Here is a 22367-nt window from a genome sequence, read left to right on the forward strand (position 1 = left end):
AAAAGAACCTATCCAAGAGAATGAAATATATTTAAACAGCACTTTTATGTTGACCCTGTATAAGTGAGAATCTCCAGACACTTCCTTTCCCAAACACTAGTCTGCTCTCCAATTTACATTTCAGCAGAAGTAATGATTTTTATTGGGTGGGAAGAAAAGGTCAACCCAATATTTTTAGTAGCTAAATGTTCATTCAATAGCACTTGTGATATTGTTTCTTGCATTGAACTATGGAGACTGAGAATAATTTAAGGAATTACTGGGATTTTCTCTTTTAAATATTTTATGTAAATATAGTCTCCACAGCAAAGAATATTCATTTAGTATTCAATATTTTGACTTCTGCAATCTTTTGAACTAAAATAAGAGTGACATTTATTATTTTCTACATGAATATCACCTTTTAAATCAATTAGTAGTGTTACTAAATTGTTTTTAAGTATCCTTGAGATAATTTAATCTCATCTGACCCTGTGTGACACAGCAGGAGTACCATGTAAGATATGTTTATGTTTTCTTTATGGGGGCAGATTTTCATTTTCAGGGGAATTTCTTGGTGGGTTAACATGGTAACCTTTTTATTAGTAACTGACTGCTTAACTGTCCTTCCCGATAAAAAAATGAACCCACTTTTATCAAGTCATAAAAAATTCTTGATGATGAAGGAAGCATCAAACGAAGATGGGAAATATACAGAGTCACTGTACTGAAAAACAATTGGGCAATCTTCATTCATTTTAAGAGGAAACATTAAGAACAAATGGTATTGGAGGGAAAAGTCCACGTTGCATGGAAGGCATAAGACAAAAACAAAGCTCCAGGAAGTGACAAAATACCAAATTATAAAGAATATCATACGTAATAAACTTTTGCTGAAGATTATTCAACAACAGCTGGAGCTCCCAGACATTCAAGTTGGACTCAGAAGCGTAATTGAGGGCAATCATTGCTTAGCTCAGATATCTTGGTTGAAAACAGAGAATACTAGAAAGTTGTTGAGTGGCATTTTTTTTTAATTTGTAAGGGCATTTGACCGTGTGGACCTTAACAAACTGAGAAAAATGGGAATTCCAGAACATTTCATTGTGTTCATGTGGAACTTGTACGTGCGTGAAGAGGCGGTTGTGTAAATAGAACACGGGCATAGTGCATGGTTTAAAATCAGGAAAGGTGTTCATCGGGGTTGTATCCTCTCAACATAATTATTTAATTTGTATGGTGAACAAATCATCAGAAAAACTGGATTATGTAAAGATATTGTAGGATCAAGATCAAAGGGAAGCTTTTTATCAGCCTTATTATGCAGATGACACACCTTTCTTGCTGAAAGTGTAAAGGACATCAAACACTTGCTGATGAAGATCCAGATGTGGATTGCCACTCATGCACAGCCCCAAATCTTCATAACAGACCAATCGGTAACATCATGATACATGTACTAAAGAAGGAAGTAGTCCGGGATTTTGTCTTGCTTGGATTCACGAGCAATGAGCATGGTAGTAGCATTCTGTAGACCACACAATTCATTGTATGGGCTAAATCTCCTGCACACTACCTCTTTGAAGAGTTGAAAAGCAAGAATGTTACTTTGAGGGATAAGGTGTGCCTGACACTAGCCATGGCATTTCCCATTGCCTCAAAGCCTCATAGGCATGTGGACGTTGGACACTGAAGAAGAAACAGAGAAGAAGACTGAAGGGACCATGAGCGGCCAAAAACCCAAACAAATCTGTTTTGAAAGAAGTACAACCAGAAGGAGCCTTAGAAACAAGCGTGGCAAAACTGCATGTCACGTACTTTAACAGGTTAGCAGGAGAGACTAATCCCTGAGGCGGACATTATGCTTATTAAAGTATAGGGCAGCGAACAAGAGGAAGATCCTAGAGAAAATGGGTGGACACCGTGGCTGCAATGATGGACATGAACGTAACAACAGCTGGGAGGAGGTGCAGACCGGGCAGTCTTTTCTTCTGTTGTACATAGTGTTGCTGTGGGTCGGAACCAACACAATGGTACCCAACAAGAATAATCCCTTCGATTCTGACTTAGAAAGCAAAGTTCTATAGATTTTCTTGGCTAGGATTCTTTATGGAAGCCGATTGCATTTTCTTCTCTAAAGGAGCAGTTGGTCAATTTTAACCTTCTACCCTTTTTGATAGTAACTCAATGCTTAACCATAAGGGCCCCTAATTTTAATGACTAAGTCAAACCAATCTCACTGCCGTTGAGGTGAGTCCAATTCATTACTCTCTATAGGACAAAGAAGAATTTCATCTTGAACTTCTGAGACTGCACATTTTTAGTATGTGAGCAGAGAGCTTCATCTTTTTCTTGATTATTGGCTCTGACTCATAGTGACCATATAGGACAAAGTAGCCTTACTACTGTGGGTTTCTGAAACCAGTTCTTTATGGGAGTGGAGAGCCTTCTCTTTCTCCTGTGGGGCAGCAGTAGTTTTGAAAAGCTGACTTTGTGGCTAAGCACACTAAGCCATCAGGGCTCCTTTGGATGATCGCTTCCAGAGCCCCTTCAATGTTCAACAGAGTTCAAATGGGAAGGCGACTTTCCCAAAGGCTCGTCACAAACAAGATGATATATTTAAGGATGACTGCTGAAATTCTTGCCCACTTAACATAAATAAAATATAAATTTTAGTATATCTTCAAACAAATGAGAAACATACATTAACCTTAAGGATATAAAATTTTATATGAAAAAATTATTATTTTGGAGGTGCCTAGAGATCATTATAATCGAGAGTAAGCTATATTATACAGTGCTTAATGTGAAAGTCCTTAGAAATAGAAATTGAAGATGCCATGATCTGAGACCAGAAGCCTGCCTTCCTCTTGATGTTTGTCCTTTTATAGTGGTGGAGTCATACAATTTTATGATTGATTAACTTCATTCACCATAATTATTTCCAAGACTATGCAGTGTTCTATGGTTTTATCACTGTTTTTCAGGGATGTATTCTGTTGTGAGTCTGTACCAGAGTTTTTTTTAACCATTCTTCTGCTGATAGGCATTTAGGCTGTTTCTAGCTTCTTGCTATTAACAAATATATGAAGCAGATGGCAGCTGTCCCAAGGATATGGAATTGGAGGTTGTTGGACATTGATTCAGATTTCTTGCTTATAAAATAAAAAAGGAAGAAGAGGTTCAGGATATATTAAACTGGAAGAACTCAAGAAAAAGTCAAGCCTGGAGTTGCAATATTGAAAGATTCTATGAGCAAAGTAGTGAATGATGCAGGAAGTATCTAAAGAAGATGGAAAGAATACAGAGAGTCACTGTACCAAAAAGAACTATGCAACATCATCCCATTTCAGGAAGCAGCAATTGAGCAAGAACCAATGGTTCTGAATGAAGCAGTTCATGCTAAACGCAAAGAATTAGCCAAAAACAAGCTCCAGGAATCGGTGGACATTAATTGGGATTTTTAGAAAACCAATTGAAGCACTGGAAGTAGTCCTTTGTCTGTGCCAGGTTATTTGGAAGACAAGCATTTGGCCAACTGGATTGAAGAGGTCCATATTTGTACCCATTTCAAAAAATGATTCGCCACATGCACAAATTTGAGAGCAATGTAATTAATGTTACATGCAAGTTAAATTTTGTTGAGTGCCCAACGATGGTTGCAGAAACACGTTGAGAAGGAGCTGCCAATGCTTAAGGCATGATCCAGGATTAGAACTAGGGATGTCAGATGCTGACGTCAGATGGACCTTGGCTGAAAGCAGGAAATACCAGAAAGATGTTTACTTGTGTGTTATTAACTACACAAAGACATTACAATGTGTGAACCATAATAAACTATGTATAACCTTGAGAAGGATGGGATTCCAGAATGCTTCATTTTGCTTAAGAGAACTTGTACTTGAATCAAGAGTCAGGTGTGGGAACAGCACAAATGAATACTGCATGGTATGAAATCAGGGCAGGTTTGCGTCAGAGTTGTAGCCTCTCACCATACTTGTTCAAACTGTATAGTGAGCAAATCATCAGATAAGCTGGACTATATGTAGAAGAATGTGGCATCAGAATTGGAGGATGGCTTATTAACCACCTGTGATATGTAGATGACACAAACTTGCTTGCTGAAAGTGAGGAGCTCTCTCTTATGAAGATCAAGGACTGCAGCCTTCAGTATAGATTAGGACTCAATGTACGGAAGACCCAAATCCTCACAACCTGACCAAGAGGTAACATTATGATGAAAGGAGAGAAGATTGAAGTTGTGAAGAATTTTGTCTTGGTTCAAACCTCAATCAATGCACATGGAAGCAGCAGTCAAGAGATCAAATGGTGTGTTACATTGGGTAAATTGGCTGAGCAAGATCTTTTTAGGATATTGAAAAGCAGGGATGTTACTTTGAGGACTAAGGTTTGCCTGACTCAAACCGTGGTATTTTCAATTGCCTCATATATATGTGAAATCTTGACATTAAATAAGGAAGAGCGTAGAAAAGCCACTGCAGTTAAATTTTCATAATGTCGAAGAATACGGAACTTACTATGGACAGCCAGAAGATAAGACAGTTCTATCTTGGAAGAAGTACGCCAGAGTGCTCGTTCTTGTCAGGGGTGGCAAGACTTCATCTAACCTACTTTGATGTGATATCAGGAGAGACAATTTTCTGGAGAAGGACATAAATGATTGGTACAATAAAGGGGCAGTAAAAAAGAATAAGACTCTCAAATAGATGGATGGACACATTGGCTGCAACAATGTGCTCAGGCATAGGATCGATTGTGAGGATGGTACCGGGCCGGGAAGTGTTTGCTTCTGTTGTGTTTAGGGCCACTGTGGATGGGAATCAACTCCATGCCATTTAACAACAACATGCACGTATGAATTTTGGCACTGGTAATGAATATCGAAAGCACCATGGACTATCAATAGAGCCAAACAAATCTTTCTTGGAAGAAGTACAGCCAGAATGCTTCTTAGAAGCAAGGATGGTGAGATTTTGTTACATAGCAATGGAAGACTGATGACTTCAGACAAAAGAATACATATTGTTTCATATTGACTGAACGTTTGCTGAAGGAAAATGAAGTTGCTTTGACAGAAAGTTTACCCATGACCCTCTGTGATTCAGGGTAAGAAGGAATAACTTCACGGAACAGAAAGGAAGGGGCTGAATAAACGGCATAGTATCAGCTTGAAATAGAGAGTAGATGCACTAAGTCACTGGTCCTGTAGCAAGGAAGATAGGGAAAAATCATGGGAATCAGATATCCTGGAGATTAGACATTTTCTAAAGTTTGCAATAAAAAGATCTATGAAGTTCACCATATCAGTAGGTTATAATTATATTAGCCTATACAACCTATATTAACCTCACAATAAATTAAATTATAAAATTTATTCATATCAAGGGTCTTTTAAAAAATAGTTTTCTGACCCGTAATTCATATATCATGCACCTCAATAGTTAGCACATATCAGCACATCAAGCGTCTTTAAAGGGATATGAATAATAATTACCCTGGACAAACTGGAGGTCCCAAGCAAACAGGCCTTCATGTCATCCCACTCTATTCTTAGGATGATGTGTTGACATACTGGTCAGAGCTTTAAGTTGTATACGTAAAAAGTACTTGTTTCAGAAATATTAAGCCATCACAATAACTTCTGTAATTTAGGTATACGTTCATTCTTCAATAATGCTAGTTAGATTTCTAGGGACTCAGACATGACTACTTGCTGCATCTATTGGAAGTTTGTGTCACACTGTTTCTCATCCTCCCTTTTTCTCAGTGCTGATGGCCACAGATTGGTGGCTCTAACTACCTAACCCTATAATGCTGGAACTTTTCATTTCAGGAAAAAATGTGGTTTTATGCTTTACTTTCATAGTTACCAATATATATTATAAACAGATATATGATAAATGTCACAAAAACATTGCACATGCCATTATAGGGCTAGCTAAGTTCCAGGCATCTGATATATAAAAAGGGAGGTGACAGCTAACAGGCACAAGAATCCCTATCTCAAAAGCCTGGCAACATGCTTGAGAGATAAGATGAGCAATGCCTATGTAATTTCCTTCTTCATTTTTTAAAAATTGGAATATTAAGAATGAAGAGGAAAAAGCAATAGAAATGGTAAATATTTTTATAAACCCAATAGCCTATTTTTCTATTCTTAGATGTTTACAATATATTTACTGGTCCTGTGGCATTCTCACAGTCTTTAATTTTGAGTCTACTTTTGCAGCCTCTGAGTCAACCCATCTCAGTGATGGTCTTCCTCTTCCTTTTATTAAACTTTACTTCACCGAGCTTGATTTCCTTCTGCAGGAACTGGTCTCTCATGATAACATATCCAGAACATAAGCAGTGATGTCTCACCGTGCGGCCTTCTAAAGAGCAGTCTGACTCAGACTTTACTTCTTCCCAGAGAGACTCCAAGTCCACATTAAAAAACCGGGAGAAAATATCTGTAGATCAAATACCTAGAAATAAGTTCTTATATTCGAGATACAAATATATACATGAAGAACTCTAAAATTTTAGCTTAGAGAAAACAAACAACTCAATCTTATAATGTACCAAAGGCTTGAAGAGCCACTCAGGTAAAAAGATAACAAGCTTGTTTGGAAACTGTCTATTACAGTAATTGTATAACATTGCTGGACGTGCTTGAACTGTGGAACGATATAATATACAAAATAACTCCCGATTTAAAGAAAATTAAAGATGACAAACATGAAAATATGTTCAGCTTCATTTGTCATTCCCAAAGCAAACAAACCCCTTTCCCTATAGAACAGGGTAGAACTGTTGCAGAGGATTTCCAAGCTTATCAATCTTTATGCGAACAAGCTACCTTATCTTTCACCCATCAAACTTTCGGTACTTTTAGCCCAGGACTAAATGCACCGTGGGACAAAAGCCTTTGTTATTAGAGGCATGCAAATTTAAAACCATAATTTATTATCATGAATAAAATGTAAAATGCTGACAATATTAAGCACTGAGGCGGATGGAGAGTTACCGCTGCTTTCATATGTTGTTGAGAATGCAGCATTTCAAAAGGCACTTGAGAAAACCATTTTGTAAAAGGGCAACTATGCAATTACCATATATCCCATCAATCTCATTTTAACATAACAATTTAAATCCCCCCCAAACCCACTCATGATTATTTCTAACAGCTCAATTCTTAATTGCCACAAAGTCGAGAGTCTAAATGCACTTCGTTAGAGGAATACAGTACATGAAGAATGCACAGTGCATTCACATAATGAGATATTAGCAAAGGTGGGAAGACTTCTAGTCCCCGGAGAAGGACATGGCCCTGGGGAAGCGGGTGACCAAGAATAAGGTCAGTGAGGTGGATTAACACAATGCCTGCAACAGCGGGTTCAACCATGCCAAGCACCGTGAGTGCAGCATGCGCAGACAGCTTTGCTGTTCATTCGCATCAGTCGGGGATGGACGACACCAAACAGAACAGCAGTCAGCACGGATCTGGCACGCGTGGAGTTGGTGCATATCAGTGAGGAGTTTCTCATAACTTTCACCCAATTCTCTTCAATTAGACTTCACTTTCTTTGTGGTCAGGGGTCTTGCTCAATGCATGCCTGTGTCCTCAGGACATAGCACAATGTCTTGATAACTCCAAGTGCTCAGCCGATATGCAAGGTGGCTTCAAAAATGTTATGGCAAATTATCACCTTTAAGTTCCATTTTTCATGAACTTTTTGAAGACCCCTCATGTTTCTGATAAGGAAATAACCTCTGATATAACTTACTGATAAGGAAATAACCTCTTTTCCATGGTTAATAATAAAAGCAAGGCTGAATTTATTATCTTATTTCCTGGCTGCTGCTCTTATTAGGCACTGAGCCGAACATAAGTCAGACACTTTATATTTCTCTTTTGGCAAGACATTTGCAGGGGTGTACTTGGCCGTATAATTCTTAAGGAACTAGCATCAGAAGTGGTTGGTAAGCTATTTCTCTTCGCAAGACTCTTTACCATTAAATCTCACTGCCATTGAGTCGATTCCAACCCACTGACTCTGAAGGACCGGTGGAACCTCCCTGTAGTTTTCTGAGCCTGTAACCCTTTACAGGAATGGAAAGTCTCATCTTTCTCCCACAGAGCGGCTGGTGATTTCAAACTGCTAACCTTGCAGTTAGCTGTCCAAATAGTACTTACCATTAAAGAATAATTTAATCAAAGCATTTTTTTTCTCTCAGAAAATAGTATAATCATGCTGGTCAACACAATATGGATGTGAAATTGTGGTCTAAACCAACTAAATTATTGAAAAATATACATGTTACAAGTAAAATTCCATGTTTATACTCATTCTTTATCATAATATGTTTTTCTTATTGCTAATTAGTTCCTTGAGAAACAAATCATCTCAATATTAAAACTCCTCAAAGTCTTATTTGTATTTCCAAGAATTTTGAGTATAAGAATCTGAAAGTATCAGATTTGTGTTCCTTACATGCTTAATGAATATTTTTTATAATATTTGTTAAGCGTTTCAAAAGTATCATAGATGTGTGGCTACATGACTTCATTGACATTGTTACATCACTTTACAAATAAAATGGTTAATGATTTAATGTTTAATGTTTTTCTGAGAGACTAGGATATGTTTAAATTATGTAATTCAAATTAATTAACATCCCCAACAAACCCAAAATCCCGCTGCCATAGTCTATCCTGACTCAGACCCTATACAGAGCTCCTGAGACTATATATCTTTCTGGGAGCAATCTCAGTCTTCTCCAGCAGAGTGGCTCTTAGGGTTGAACTATCAACCTCGTAGTTAGCAATCCCACAAGTAGCACCACCAGGGCTCCATGACAATTCCTAAAATAAGGTATTATTCCAATTTTAATGTACGGAAACTGAGGCTTAGAATAGAGCACTAACTTTCAGATGGTCACAAAGGTGAAATCTGAGACTAAAATGCAGATCCCAGAGTATTTAACACAAGACTATCCAGTCTTAAAACTAGATTTTGCTTTATGCCTTCTTTACATTTAATGGGGAAAATAGGTCACAAACTAGCCTTTGAACATTAATCCTAATTTCAGAAAGTATAAAATTGTTTTTGAGAATATTTTTAAAGCAGTCTATTTATTATATATCACTTCATTTTACAAATCTACACCGTCAAAATACTTTATAACTTAATATTTAGATTTGAGAACATTACATTAAATATTATTTGTATTGCTTCACTTAATAGAAGCTTCCTACTAAAATAAAAATAATTCACTGATATAAAGTAACAAATGTAACAAAAAGGAACAAAATAAAAAGACACTGATGAAATGTAAACATAATTTTAAAGTGTGATGGACAATGTGCCATTCTGTTTTAAAGTAGGATTTGGTCTATAGGTTTAAATGCATGCTATTAGTTGTTTTTGTTTTTTTTTTGCTATTAGTTGTTTTACTAGTATACTAAAAAAGCAATTTATATAGTTATTTTTAGTGACACGGTAATTTTAGTTTTAATAGTCCTTATTTAATGCCTTCAGACATGATTAGATTATAATGTTATAAAAATGTTAGCCTAAATTCTTGATTTATATGCAAGCAGAACACTTACTCATTTCCAACTCTCTCCTTAAACTTATTTCATAAAATTTTCTGTGATTATCTTACCTATTTTCTAAAGTCATAATAGTTTAATTTCTAAGGCAGATGAAATCAGTAAACTTAATTCTGGATGCACAAGTTCAAGAGAAAAAGAGAAGGAGGGAGGGAGACACAGAATTTTAAAAAGCCTAGAAATTAGTATTTTTATTTTAAATTAACATAATAAAGAAAACATCAACTTTCAGCTTAGTGGTAGACTATGCAGCACAATTTTTATTTCTGATTTATAGGACTGAGATCTGTGAGACATCCACCACATATGACTCGCCAAGTGTGCCACAAGCACTCTATCTTCATAGTTCCTCTGAAATCTAAATTAGGCATTTCAGATGGTATTATTATTCAGAGCCATCAGAATACACACTAGAGAAGGATTGGAGTCTGGTTTAACTTCTTAAATCCTTTCATAAGGGATTGCCATTCCATTTGCTTAATGGAGATGAAACATGAGTGGAGTCTAGATGAAATGTAGATAGCAAAAGCTAAAGAACAACTAATGGACACCCATTTTTAAAACCAGTACCCCTATGATACAAACGTGAATTTGGATTCACAATGATCCCACAGGATAGAGCAGAATTGATCCTTGGCATTTCTAAGATTGTAAGTCTTGTCAGGAGCCTACACCCCATTAGTCTTTAACAGAACAAGAGGACTTTTGGGTTTGCAACCCAAAATGTAACCCACTGCACAATAAAGAATCCTACAAAACAAAGCAAACACCAACAATGAAGTCTATTTTTGAATCCTTCACCAGGGCATCCTCCCTGTCACTCACAGTAATCTCCCTCAGCCTACCCTACGTACTAGCCTCTCATGGCTCCCCCTTCTTCCACTGTTTCTCCACCCAATTTACCTGCAACATCATTCACATTCTTCTGACATCATATAAAAATTTCATAAAAATTTATAAAGTATTTTAAAAGGTCTCTATCTGTTAGGTAGTTCAGAGTTCATTAAACTCACATCAGTTCTTAATAAAAAAATTAAATGAGTGGCCCAATGTTTTATTTTGCTTTAGGGGGAAATATATAAGAATAGTGTGAATTGAGAAGCAGCACTGGGGTTATGATCGTAGGGGGTGAGGAAGCCTCAGGAACCAAAGAATGATTGTGTGTTTCATCCATGCTTTACTGCACTCTTGTTGACTCATTCACTCCCTGTGGCCCCTCTGTGGGGGGATTGCCTCATTGTCTACAGATGGGCTTTGGATCTCTGCTCCAACCCCCTCATTTTCAAGGGGTGTTTTTGTTTGTTTGTTATGTGTCTTCTGATGCCTAGACTAGGGCACATACATAGGTAAGAGATTGGGCTCACGACACACGGAATCCAGGCACAGGAGTGGGGCTAGTGATACCAGAAGGGTAGGGAGCAGGAGGGGAGCAGAAGGGTGAAACAGGAACTGACGGCAGTGGTAGACACTTAACCATACACCCCACTACAGGGGGAAAACAACAGAAAATGTGGGGAAGGGAGACAGATGGTGGTCAGTGTGAGATATGAAAATAATAATTTATAATCCATCAAGAGGTTATGGGCGGGGAGAGGGTGAAAAAGAGAGCTGATACCAAGGGCTTAATAAAGTGTCTAGAAGAGAATGAAGGCAACATGTACAAACACTCCTGATGCAATTATATGGAGTATATGGATTGTAACAAGAATTGTAATAGTCCCCAATAAAACGATCCTTTAATTACACACACACACACACACACACACACACACACACACACACACACACAGAGTAAGTGTAAGACCAGGGGGTAAAAAAGTGAAAAATAAGACCAATGAATTATCTGATAGTCTCTTTTCTTCCCAGCTTCTTGTTGAGCTTACCATCGATTGTGTGGGTATGCATGCGTTTGTGCATGTGTTTGTAAGATAAACATTGAAGACTATATTTCCCGAGGTACCCTTTTAGTTTTAGCCACACATCCTCAACATGCTCTGCTTTCTGAATTTTCATGATGATTTATTCTTTGACCTATAGACTATTTGGAAGTGCAATTATCCCCTTTCTAGACAATTTTCTTATTGTTTTTTGTTATCTTTCCATTTTTTAATTGTGAACTTATTTCTGTTGTGAACAGTGAACATTCTTGGCATGGTTTCCTTTGTCTGAAGTTTGTGAAGACTATCTTCAACACACAACATATGTTCGATGCTTATAAATGTACTATGTGCACTGGAAACGAATGGAAATGTGTCCTTGGGCACAGTGTTTTGTCAATTAAAGCAGACACACTAATTTTGTTTTCACATTTTTAAATGTCTTTTGTGAACTGTTTCTTTTTTTATCGACTACCAAAAGAGTCATATTAACGTAGCTCACTATGATAGAAGATTTGCCTCTTTTTTCCTTCTTATTATGTCCAGTCTTATTTTTGAGTATATGTATTTAGGCTTTGTTTTTCTCCCCTAAATACAGTGATATCTTTTTGTTAGAAAGACACTGTGACTATGGAAAAGGTCATTCTTAATAGCATTATGCTTTGGCATTAAATTCCATTCATTGAATTATTTAATTTTGTAATATTGTATAATCACCTTTGTTCTCTTTAGTCAATGATAGCCTGCTATGTATTTCCTATTCTTTTACTTTGGGGCAATCTATGTTCTTTCAGTTAAAATATATTACTTGAAAGCCAGAGCCCTGATGTGTTATACTTTGTGTTGCCAACTACAAGAGCAACAATTCAAACGTATTAGCTGCCCTGGGGAGAATAATGAGGCGTGCTGCTCTTGGGAAGAGGTACAACCTTGGCAACTTAAAGGGGTGGCTCTAAGTTCTAATTTATACCTTCCCTGTGAGTCAAAATCGACTTGATGGCAGTGATTTGGTTTGATTTTTACTTGAACCAGGAACAGCTTATTTAAAAAAAAAAAGTTAGTCTCTCATTTAGAATCATTGTATATTTTATTTAATCAGGTGATTGAGATGAAATACTATTGTTTGACTTTACATTATGCTCCCCCCCCTTGGCCTTTGTTTTTAAATGAGGAATCTAATGTTTTTTTTATGCCATGTTCCCTCTAGAACTATTAGTTCTATATTTTTGGGATTACCTGGGATTTTATAATACTCATCACTGTGACACGCTCCTTGATGCTGCAACAAGTCCATCACTTTAGTATCCTCCTGCTATTGCTACCATTTTTGAAGAATTGTATTTAATGAAGTTCCCCACACATAACTGAATCCGCATGTCTTAGTTATGTAGTGCTGCTGTAACACATATGCCACATGTAGGTGATTTTAAAGAATAGGCACTTGTTTACAGTTCTGAAGGCTACTGTCCATTGCCATGGTCTCTTCTTCCCTGCTGACTCCGTCCTTGAGTAAGGTTCTGCTCTAGGCATTCTTTGGGTCCTTGGCTTGTAAAGGATCCGCAGGTGGGCTCCTTTTCACCCAGGTGTGAGCGAATGTTGTGCTTAGTCTGGTCTTTTTGAATTCAAAAGTGGTTAGATTAGGAACTCCCTCTACTTTGATACGATCTAATTGACATACCCACAACACTGTGCTTCTGAGCTGGAGTAAGTCTAGGGATTAGGAGTCCAACATTTATTTGGGAGGGACACACTAATCCATAGCCACCTACATATTCTACAGCATGTATTTTCATTCTCTAAATTTTAAACTTTGAAAGATATGATCATGACTGTTTTGTGTATTTCATATTTGTTTATAGTTACCCGTATACTGACTCTTGTGGATGTTCTTCCTTCTATCCAGTATTTTCGCCTGAGATGGTTTTTCCTTCAATCTAAAGAAGAGAGATATTTAAAATACTATTTGTAGCTTAGGCCTTCAATCCTAGTTTGTATATAACTTTCTTTATTGTATATATATATATATATACATATTTACATATACATTAAAGTTTTACTTTATGATAATGAGTAGTTGGAAACATTTTTCCCCATCAAACTTAAAAAAAATGTCACTCTGTTATCGCCCAGCTTCTTTTATTTTGTTGTGAAGTTGTCACTAGTGGCTCCATCAATAATTACTTAACGCTCTTTGACAGTTTTGAATGTTTGGTTTATTCACTTCAAACACACATCAAACAAGTCATTAGCTCTAGGGATAATCCAAGATTAATTCAGCATCTTCTCAGTTACTGACCCTAAGTCCCGTTAGGCGTGGCCTTCACCTGTGTCCTCACCCGGGTAGAGTAGGAGAGAGCAGGAGCTGATGGCTCCTCCTGGGTTCCTAGCTCTCAGGTCAGTCTCTTATAGGTGGTCTTGCTGGCTCTTTGACATCATTTGGCATTCGGCCAAGGTCTTACCAGGGATCCACAGAGGTGTCTGGGGAGCGTATGGGTGCCATCCTGGTAGGTGGTTTACTTCTTTTCAGCGAGTCTGCAGTGATTCGGCATTTCTTCCTGGGCTGTTAGTCTCTCTCACAATGAGTCACTTATGCTCATAGGCATGGCATGTCATTCAGGATCTTGCAGTGAAGTTCTGTGTCTTGTTTTCAGGTAGTTCTACTTCTTGCAAGGCAGTTCCACGTCTTGTAAAGTAGTTTTAACAGGCTTTCATCAGAAGTTTAGTGTCAGTTTTTCTGGTATTACTTTGAAGTAGTGTTTCTCCTTTTTCTACGTACTTCTCAGATTACAATATTTTGGTTTCAGCAGCTGGAGATATGACTTTGTGTTTTTATTTTATTTCTGGTTTATCCTGCTTGGGGTTTGAAAGGCTTTTTAGAATCTGTATATTGAAGCTTTTAATCCATAACCAAATTCCAATCTATTTATTTTAAGAAACCAATTGACCAATAGGTCTCAAATAATTTTGACATAATGTTAGTCTCCTGTTCTTCTAGAATTCGAGTTATAACTAAGTAAAACATGTGACTGTCCCATATAAATATTATGCTCCTTCCTTTTATTTTAAATCATTTTCATGGGAACTCATACAGTTCTTATCACAATCCATACATACATCCATTGTGTCAAGAACATATGTACATTTGTTGCCATCATCATTCTCAAAACATTTACCTTCTACTTGAGCCCTTAATATCTGCTGCTCATTTTCCCCCTCCCTCCCTACTCCCCCTACCTCATGAACCCTTCGTCATTCATAAATTATTATTTTGTCATATATTACACTGTCCGGCGTCTCCCCTCACCTTCTTCTCTGCTGTCCCTCCACTAAGGAGTAGGTTATACGTAGATTCTTGTAATCAGTTCCCCCTTTCTACCCCACATTCTCTCCACCCTCCAGGCATCGCCACTCTTACCACTGGTCCCGGAGGAGTCATCTGTCCTGGATTCCCTGTGTTTCCAGTTGCTATCTGTGCCTATGTACATCCTCTGGTCTTTTTTCTCCCTTTCATATTTCTGTTTGTATTTGCATATTTTAAGTTAATATATCTACCCATTGATCTATTCTCTTTATTCCAATGTCTCAGTCTGCTGCTGTTGTTCATTATCTTCTTAATTTCAAATATTATGTTTTTCAGAATAAGAATGTCTGCTTGATTCTTTTTGTATTTTTCAAATATATGACAGTTCTCTATTTTCAGCAAATTTCCCACCTTTAACTCTATTTTTTGTAATATATCAATTCCCATTATGCTAAAATAATTGTTTACTTACTGGAAAATGGTCACTTCTGACTGAGAGTTTCCATTGTATTTAGATCATATATATCTGCACTTATCATTCCAAGTATTTTTGGTTTTTTCAGCATTGTGTATGAAAAACAGTAGAGGTATTGGATAGTATTATCATAAAACCAAAAAATTTATTCTTCCCTTTTCTGGATAGTATTGAGGGCTGGTGATTTTAATCTAATTAGAGACTGTGCTTTGTCTAAGCTAGTTTATATTTTGAGTAAAAACTATATAAGATTTCCTACTCTTTTCTAAAGATGGAATTCCATTATTTTAAATTATGAGTCTGTCAAGTCCATTTGGCAATTTAGGCTAAGCTCTTTAAAATATATTTAACCCTAAATATTTTGAGATTATGACAATTGTGAGGGGCACTCCTTATACTCTCAATTTTCTGGAATTGCCACTTATTTTATTGCTCATCAAAATGTATATATATATATATATATATATATATATATATATATATATATATATATATATATATATATCCTTTTACTTCTGCATCTGTTAACTTCCTGTGCCAAGCCTAGCTTCTGAATAGCTTCAGTTTATACCAACAGGATAAAATGGCTAAAGATCTTCACGTAATTTTTGACCGTACTTCCTAATTTTAGAATTATAAACTTCTGAATACTTTTGTTTCTACAGTTCTCTGATCCTTTAAAATCATTTTTTTTCTAATTTGATCATCTTTCCTTTCTGTTCTTTGGAACAGAAATATTGGATTGTTATGTAATACTCTACTTTGCATCTCTCTGCTTTGTTATGTAATGAGTGGGTTAAGTTATTTCTCAATTCCTGGAATTTCCATTTTGATTTCTCCTCTTGGATCCATGAGTTGTGTAGAATTTTGTTTTGAAATACCAACTTATGAGGAAGGAGAAAAGAGTGATTAGAAAAGTGATTATCTTTTTGTTCTGTTTAATTTGATAAAATCAGATTAGGGAATAGTTTATATATGTGGTAATTATTGTTTGATTGAATTTGCAATTTTTAAAAATGTTTGGTCATGTTTGAAAATGATGCATACCTTCTCCTTGTAATTATGTGAGTATGAATTATACTAAATGTTAGTAAAATGTTTAGAAATTTGTATCTTTATATTCTTACTTATTTTTATCTTTTAAAAATCTCAGTTCACTTATTAAGAGGTTTGATAATGTCTCTATGTGATTTTAGCATAAAAATCTGATTTTATAAACACTTTAAGACTTAATGATGAGAAACATATACACAGTATCCTGAATATTTCTGACAATGAGTATTAATGATTCTCTTTTTTTAATTGATTCTCTTAATAGTGGTTTTTAATAATTATGTAACATCATTTGTTTTGGGGGAATTATTTTTATTTGGTGATTCTTTTTTATCACATTTATTTTTATTACTGTGTTTATGTGCATTCTTTTTTTCCAATGAGATAAATTATTTAATATCTAATCCAAGAACACTTTCCACAAGCAAATTTAATCCTTTGACTATTACATAAGACTCTGAATGGAGTTGAATTTTAATTAGTCTATTTTTTGAGGATTTTCATCTATGTCACTAACACACTCCTGATTGAGGCTATGCTACATGCAATGTTGATGGAAGAGAACACTGTATGGCTTGTCCATTTAAATAATTTAGAGAACCATTTCTATCAGAAACATTGGCTCCATCTTTTGTGCAAGGATTTTTCCTCCAACTCTTCCACTGCCTGTCCCTGCATCACCTCTCTCTCTCTCTCTCTCTCTCTCTCTCTCTCTCTCTCTCTCTCTCTCTCTCTCTCTCTCTCTCTCTCTCTCTCTCTCTCCAAGCTTTGAAACACTCCTTTCTGACATTTTATTTCTATGCCCCTGTAATATTACATGCCTATGCTTTTCTCTGGTGATCACATTTTAACTCTCTGTGCCTTCACACTCATAAAGGCATTGTCAGCACCTAGTCGTGTTTGTACTTGCGATGCTTCTCAGCATATTCAATTATTTGTCACATCAGTCCTCGAGTGATAACTGGCATTATTTCTTAATTCAACTTATTAAAATAAGAGTGTATAAGAGCAAAGTGTAGCCTCCTCACACACTGTTTATCAATAGATGAAATAGCATTGTTCTCTGCTGAGAATCACCCACTCTATAGAATGTATATAAATTGCTATAGGTGCCGTTGAGTTGGGCCTGACCCGTAGCGACAGGGCAACAGAAGGGACCTATGGGCAACAGAAGGGACCACTGCCCGCCCCGTTGTTCCTGTACGTGAGCCCATTGTTGCAGCCTCTGGGCAAACCTTCCTGTGGGCCTTGCTCTTTCCCTCTGCTGCCCTTCTACTTTCACAAGCATAATGTGCTCCCCAGGGACTCGTGTCGCGCCCCCTACCATGTCCAGCGTATAGAAGACAAAGTCTTGCCATTCTGGCCTCTAAGGAACTCTGACTATACTTCTTCCGAGACAGATTTTTCTCTTTTGGTCCTTCTGGCAGTCCAGGGTTCTTTCCATATTCTTCACCAGCACGGTTCAAACGCATCGATTCTACTTCTTTCTACCATTCCCTAATTCAGCAAAGCAATAGCCTGGAGCCAGTTGTCTTACTTTCGTTAGAACATATTCGTCTGATTTCACAAGCACTTCTGACTTCCTTGTCTAATGCTTTATGGTAAATTGCATGCTGTAGGGCCTGGTGGGGCTGGGAGGTCGCCATTATTAACTTTGTGGCCCATCGTAGTCGGTTGTAGGATAGTGTGTGCTGTATTCGGATGAGCGATTCTCTTTCCTCCAGCTCTATACGTTGATTCAATTTTAGGTGAAAAGTAAAAGAATTTTTTGGGCCTTGCAATTATAGAGTTCTTTCTATTACAGAGTGCTTTTAAAAGGATCTGCATTAAGTCTATTTTTAAATAGAAGCTGTGTTAAATCCTTTCCTCTTCTAACCCCTATTCCCTGTTATAATAGGAAACAGTTGAGTTCTAGAAATGACCTGAAAAGCGTGGGCTTTTAAGCAGAATAATGCACGTCATATAAATTAGTCATGGTCACTCTTCCTCTCCATAGCTTTCAATTCAAAGAAAAACTCTGTAGTATGCCAAAAGTAGAAGAAACACACTTCGAATTTATCAGATTTAGTTGAAGGTTCTGACTTTATATTTAAACAAAAGAGACTAGGAGTAGAGAGTCATCTTTTATTTTTAAGCCATTCTACAATCTAAGACAATTGGCACAAATTACCATACTCATTTAGTCTTTTTTCTCCATCGATATATGGTAGTATGAAAAAATTAAAATACATACTTTTAATAATTTTAAACAAAAACACAAAACAAAAATAATTCACAGCCACTGAGTTGATTCTAACTTAAATTGACCAAATTATATTTTACATTAATTAAAATGAATCCTTATGATTTTTAATTATGAGATATATTTCCATGATTTCCATAAGGTGGTAACAAACCAAGAGCCCGCCCTGGGGAGATTACTGTTGATTCTTTCTTTTCTCCTGTATCACAAGGCTGGAGTACAGAAAGATAAAAACAATTGCTAATTTGTTACAATCCTCTGGCTCCCCACTGTTGTGTACAAAAACAAAACGATCCTGGCCACACAGGAAAAACTTCTTTTGCGTCTCAAGCTCTTAGACTTCACCATCTTATCCCTCAATAGCACCATAATGGATTGATTTCCTGGATTCTTTGCTCCATCTCTTATGGAAGTTGATCTCTTTCCTCACTTGCCTGAATTCAGTATGAGTGGATAAAGTTTAGTTTCCACACTGTAATCAACCTGTCCAGTACTTTGACCTCACAGTGTTTATGACGTCGACACCTTACTCTGTGCCTTTGACAATACCTACGCTTGTTACGGACTATAACCTCTGAAATCTTCAATTCCTAAATCCTACTCTGATCACAATCGTCAGTACTTCTTTGCCATATACTAATGTAGTATCTGCTCTTTTTAATTCATTGATGACTCCATTTTCCTGAACATCGTGTGCTATTCTCTAAATTCTCCTTCTCCTTTCAGCCTCATATCCGCTTAAAGCATAGTATGCAGTATGATATTGTTAGCTTTTCACTCTGCTGCCATCTCTCCCATCCCTTGGTCCCTCCTGTACATCTCATCTTTGGAATTACAACCAAAATGATATCCGAATAGAGTGAGTCTCAGCAGTCACTACTGGGCTGGTTATCAATTAGTTGGGCTCGTGCTCCACCAGATGCACGCTCCTGATGCTCTCTGGAATGACATCTTTCTCCATTCATTAATGCATATACCTCCAGTAATTAGTTGGCTCTCGTTACTCACAGTTCATATTGGAAACCCTTATTTCTTTTGCAAAACCTACAATTCAACACCCATGAACCTTTGGCCCCTAGATGGGGTGACATGGATTGCCTTTTCCCTGGATTGCCTTTTCCCTGGATCCACAAGGAATTAAGGACCTGTCATCAGTGCCCTTGGACTGTCAGCAAATTACATGGAACAAGGGCTATATCCCTTTGCTCACTTCAAATGGATTATGAGTAAAAAGAGAGAATACCAGAAAGATGTTTACTTCTATTTTATAGACTATGCCAAGGCATTTAACTGTCAATCAATAGTAATAAACTCTGGATAGACACGAGAATGAGGATTCCATTCTTCATTGTGCTTCTGTGGAACTTGTAAATGGATCAAGAGGCATTTGTACAAATAGAACAAGGCAATTTAAAATCAAGAAAGATGTGAGTCAGTATTGTATTCTCTCACCATACTTTTTCAATCTATATTCTGAGCAAAACATCAGAGAAGATAGAACATATGCAGAAGAGCAGGGCATCAGTATTGGAGGAAGGTTTATTAACAACCTGTGATATGCAGGTGACACAATCTTGCTTGCTGAAAATGAGGAGGACTGGTTGAGGAAGTTCAATGAATAATTACTATTATCTTAATGTTCATACATTAATATCTAGCTGTAGATGGAAAATGTTATAAAATATTTTAATGTGTATTGAAGGATTGATTATATATACACTTCAACTTCTGAATGTTCTTTGTATAGTAATACTTCTAAAGCAACATGTTTTATCACATTTTCCTTAAGAAATGTATCTCTGTTTTCTATCAATTTCTTAGTATTCCGCATGAAAATGTCTTGGTTTCCTAGAGCTAGTGTAACAAAGGAGTGACTTGAAAAAACAGAAATTGTATGTCTCACAGTTCTGGGAGGTAGAAGTACAAATGAGGGCATCAGTGCTATGGCTGTCCTAGAAGGCTCTGAGAGAGGGGCTCGTCTGTGGCTTTTTTCTAGCCTCTGATTCCTCCCAGCATCATTAGTGTTCCTGGTCTTGTAGAAACCGCTTCACGAATCATCTCCCCCATCTTTGATTGTGTCTGTCTTGCGCTCTCTCCTCTGGGATTAATACCTTCTCGATTTTAGTATGATCTCAAGTTAACTTTAGAAAATTCTGTACTTCAGTACATAGTTAAATTTGTAGGTACAAGGTTTAGTACTTCAGCGTGTCTTTTTGGGAACCACTATTATGTATTTTTTCAACTAATCTCCCAGAGTCAAGTACGTGAGAAATGCCCTGCCCCCATCAGTTCAACTTTCCCTATCTGTTACCTAGAGTGTGACTTCCTCCAACTGAGTTCATATTACTCATTTATATTCTATATCTTCAAAACACAGGTGAGGAAATGTATGTTCCTTTTTAAACTTTTTAAACTTTATTGTCCCTGGCCATTACTTAAGTTCCTAGAGAGAGGAAATCCTCACTGTCATTGAGTTGTTGTCAACTCATAACGAAGGACCTCTGTGAGTTTCCCAGACTGTAACTCTCCAAGGGAGTAGAAAGCCTTGCTGTCTCCTGCAGACCCAGCTGGTGACTTTGAACTGCTGACCTAGCAGATCGCAGCCCAACATGTAGACAGTATGCCACTGGGGTCCTCAGAGAGGAAAAAAACTCAGAGATATTTCATCAGGTAACTTTGAATTAAGAGGTTTACAAAAGCAAAATAAATGTCAGATGCAAGGAAAATCTAGATGGAAACCTGTATTTATTAGGTCTTTTGGGTTATTGCTTTATTCGTAAATTTATGTAAAACATGTATATTACAAGAATATGAAAATTCAAGGACATACCGTGAGTTCAATAAATACTCAATACTATCATAACAACTTTTATTATTAGAAAATGACATTAGAATTGAATATGTTCTAATTATTAAAATAGTACATAAAACTTCAAATGAAAATAGAAACGGCCCAGATATGAACACCTTGACTTATATTTAAACTAAAATAATCAATTATCATTCTGGTGTTAATTTTTAAAATTTATTATCATGCTCTGCAAGACAGATTAAATAAAATAACAATAAAATTTCAAAGTAAATATTTTAATATATAAAAACAATCACAAATAACTTTTATGGCATAATGGTTTTCATTAAAATAAAGTTTCAAAATTTTATAAACTTTAGCATACATTTCAAGTTTGAAAATGTCCTATTATATGTAATGTATTTCTTTGAAGCCAAGTGATTCATGAAAACTGGAAAATATTTAACATACGATATTTTGGTTTATATTTTCTTTTACAATTCACTGATCTTAAATTATACTAAGATGTGGTACTTAATATATATTCCTACTGTGTATTTGCTTGAAAATTGGATCACTAGAATAATGATTTCTATGATATGAAATGGAATACAGTATTAAAGGTTGATTTACATAAAGTATGGTCTAGGTAACATTTAATTGTGCCACATTTGAGTGAAAGAAACTATCATTTTTATTCCTTCTAGCAATTCCTGTTACACACATGAGCATTTTGAATTGCAACATATGGGGTAATTGATGTTTGTGTCTTCTAGGTATTGCTTACTTGAGTGGAATGTGTAGTGAAAATAGAAAATGCATCATTGCTGAAGACAATGGCCTGAATCTTGCATTCACAATTGCTCATGAAATGGGTCACAAGTAAGTAAACCGTGTCTGCCCTGATGTGTCAACACACAACTTTGTACGTGAGTTACTGTCCTCGTTGCCTCTCGTTTCTATCTTGTCGGGGAGATCAGAGTGTTTAACAACTGAGGAAACAAGAAGAGGTAGAGAAAGCCTGATTGCC

At 36.5% G+C, this 22367-nt stretch overlaps 1 protein-coding gene across 1 annotated transcript in view; it reads left to right on the forward strand.

Annotated features, from left to right (window-relative positions):
* Nucleotides 1–22367, forward strand: part of ADAMTS19 (ADAM metallopeptidase with thrombospondin type 1 motif 19) — a 282005-nt gene that overhangs the window by 111382 nt on the left and 148256 nt on the right. The window contains exon 8 of the mRNA XM_075543100.1: nt 22114–22219. Coding sequence (XP_075399215.1) covers nt 22114–22219 — 106 coding nt within the window. The remainder of the gene's footprint in view (nt 1–22113; nt 22220–22367) is intronic.

This window comes from Tenrec ecaudatus, chromosome 2 (assembly GCF_050624435.1).
Source record: "Tenrec ecaudatus isolate mTenEca1 chromosome 2, mTenEca1.hap1, whole genome shotgun sequence".
NCBI classification, from domain to species: Eukaryota; Metazoa; Chordata; class Mammalia; order Afrosoricida; family Tenrecidae; genus Tenrec; species Tenrec ecaudatus.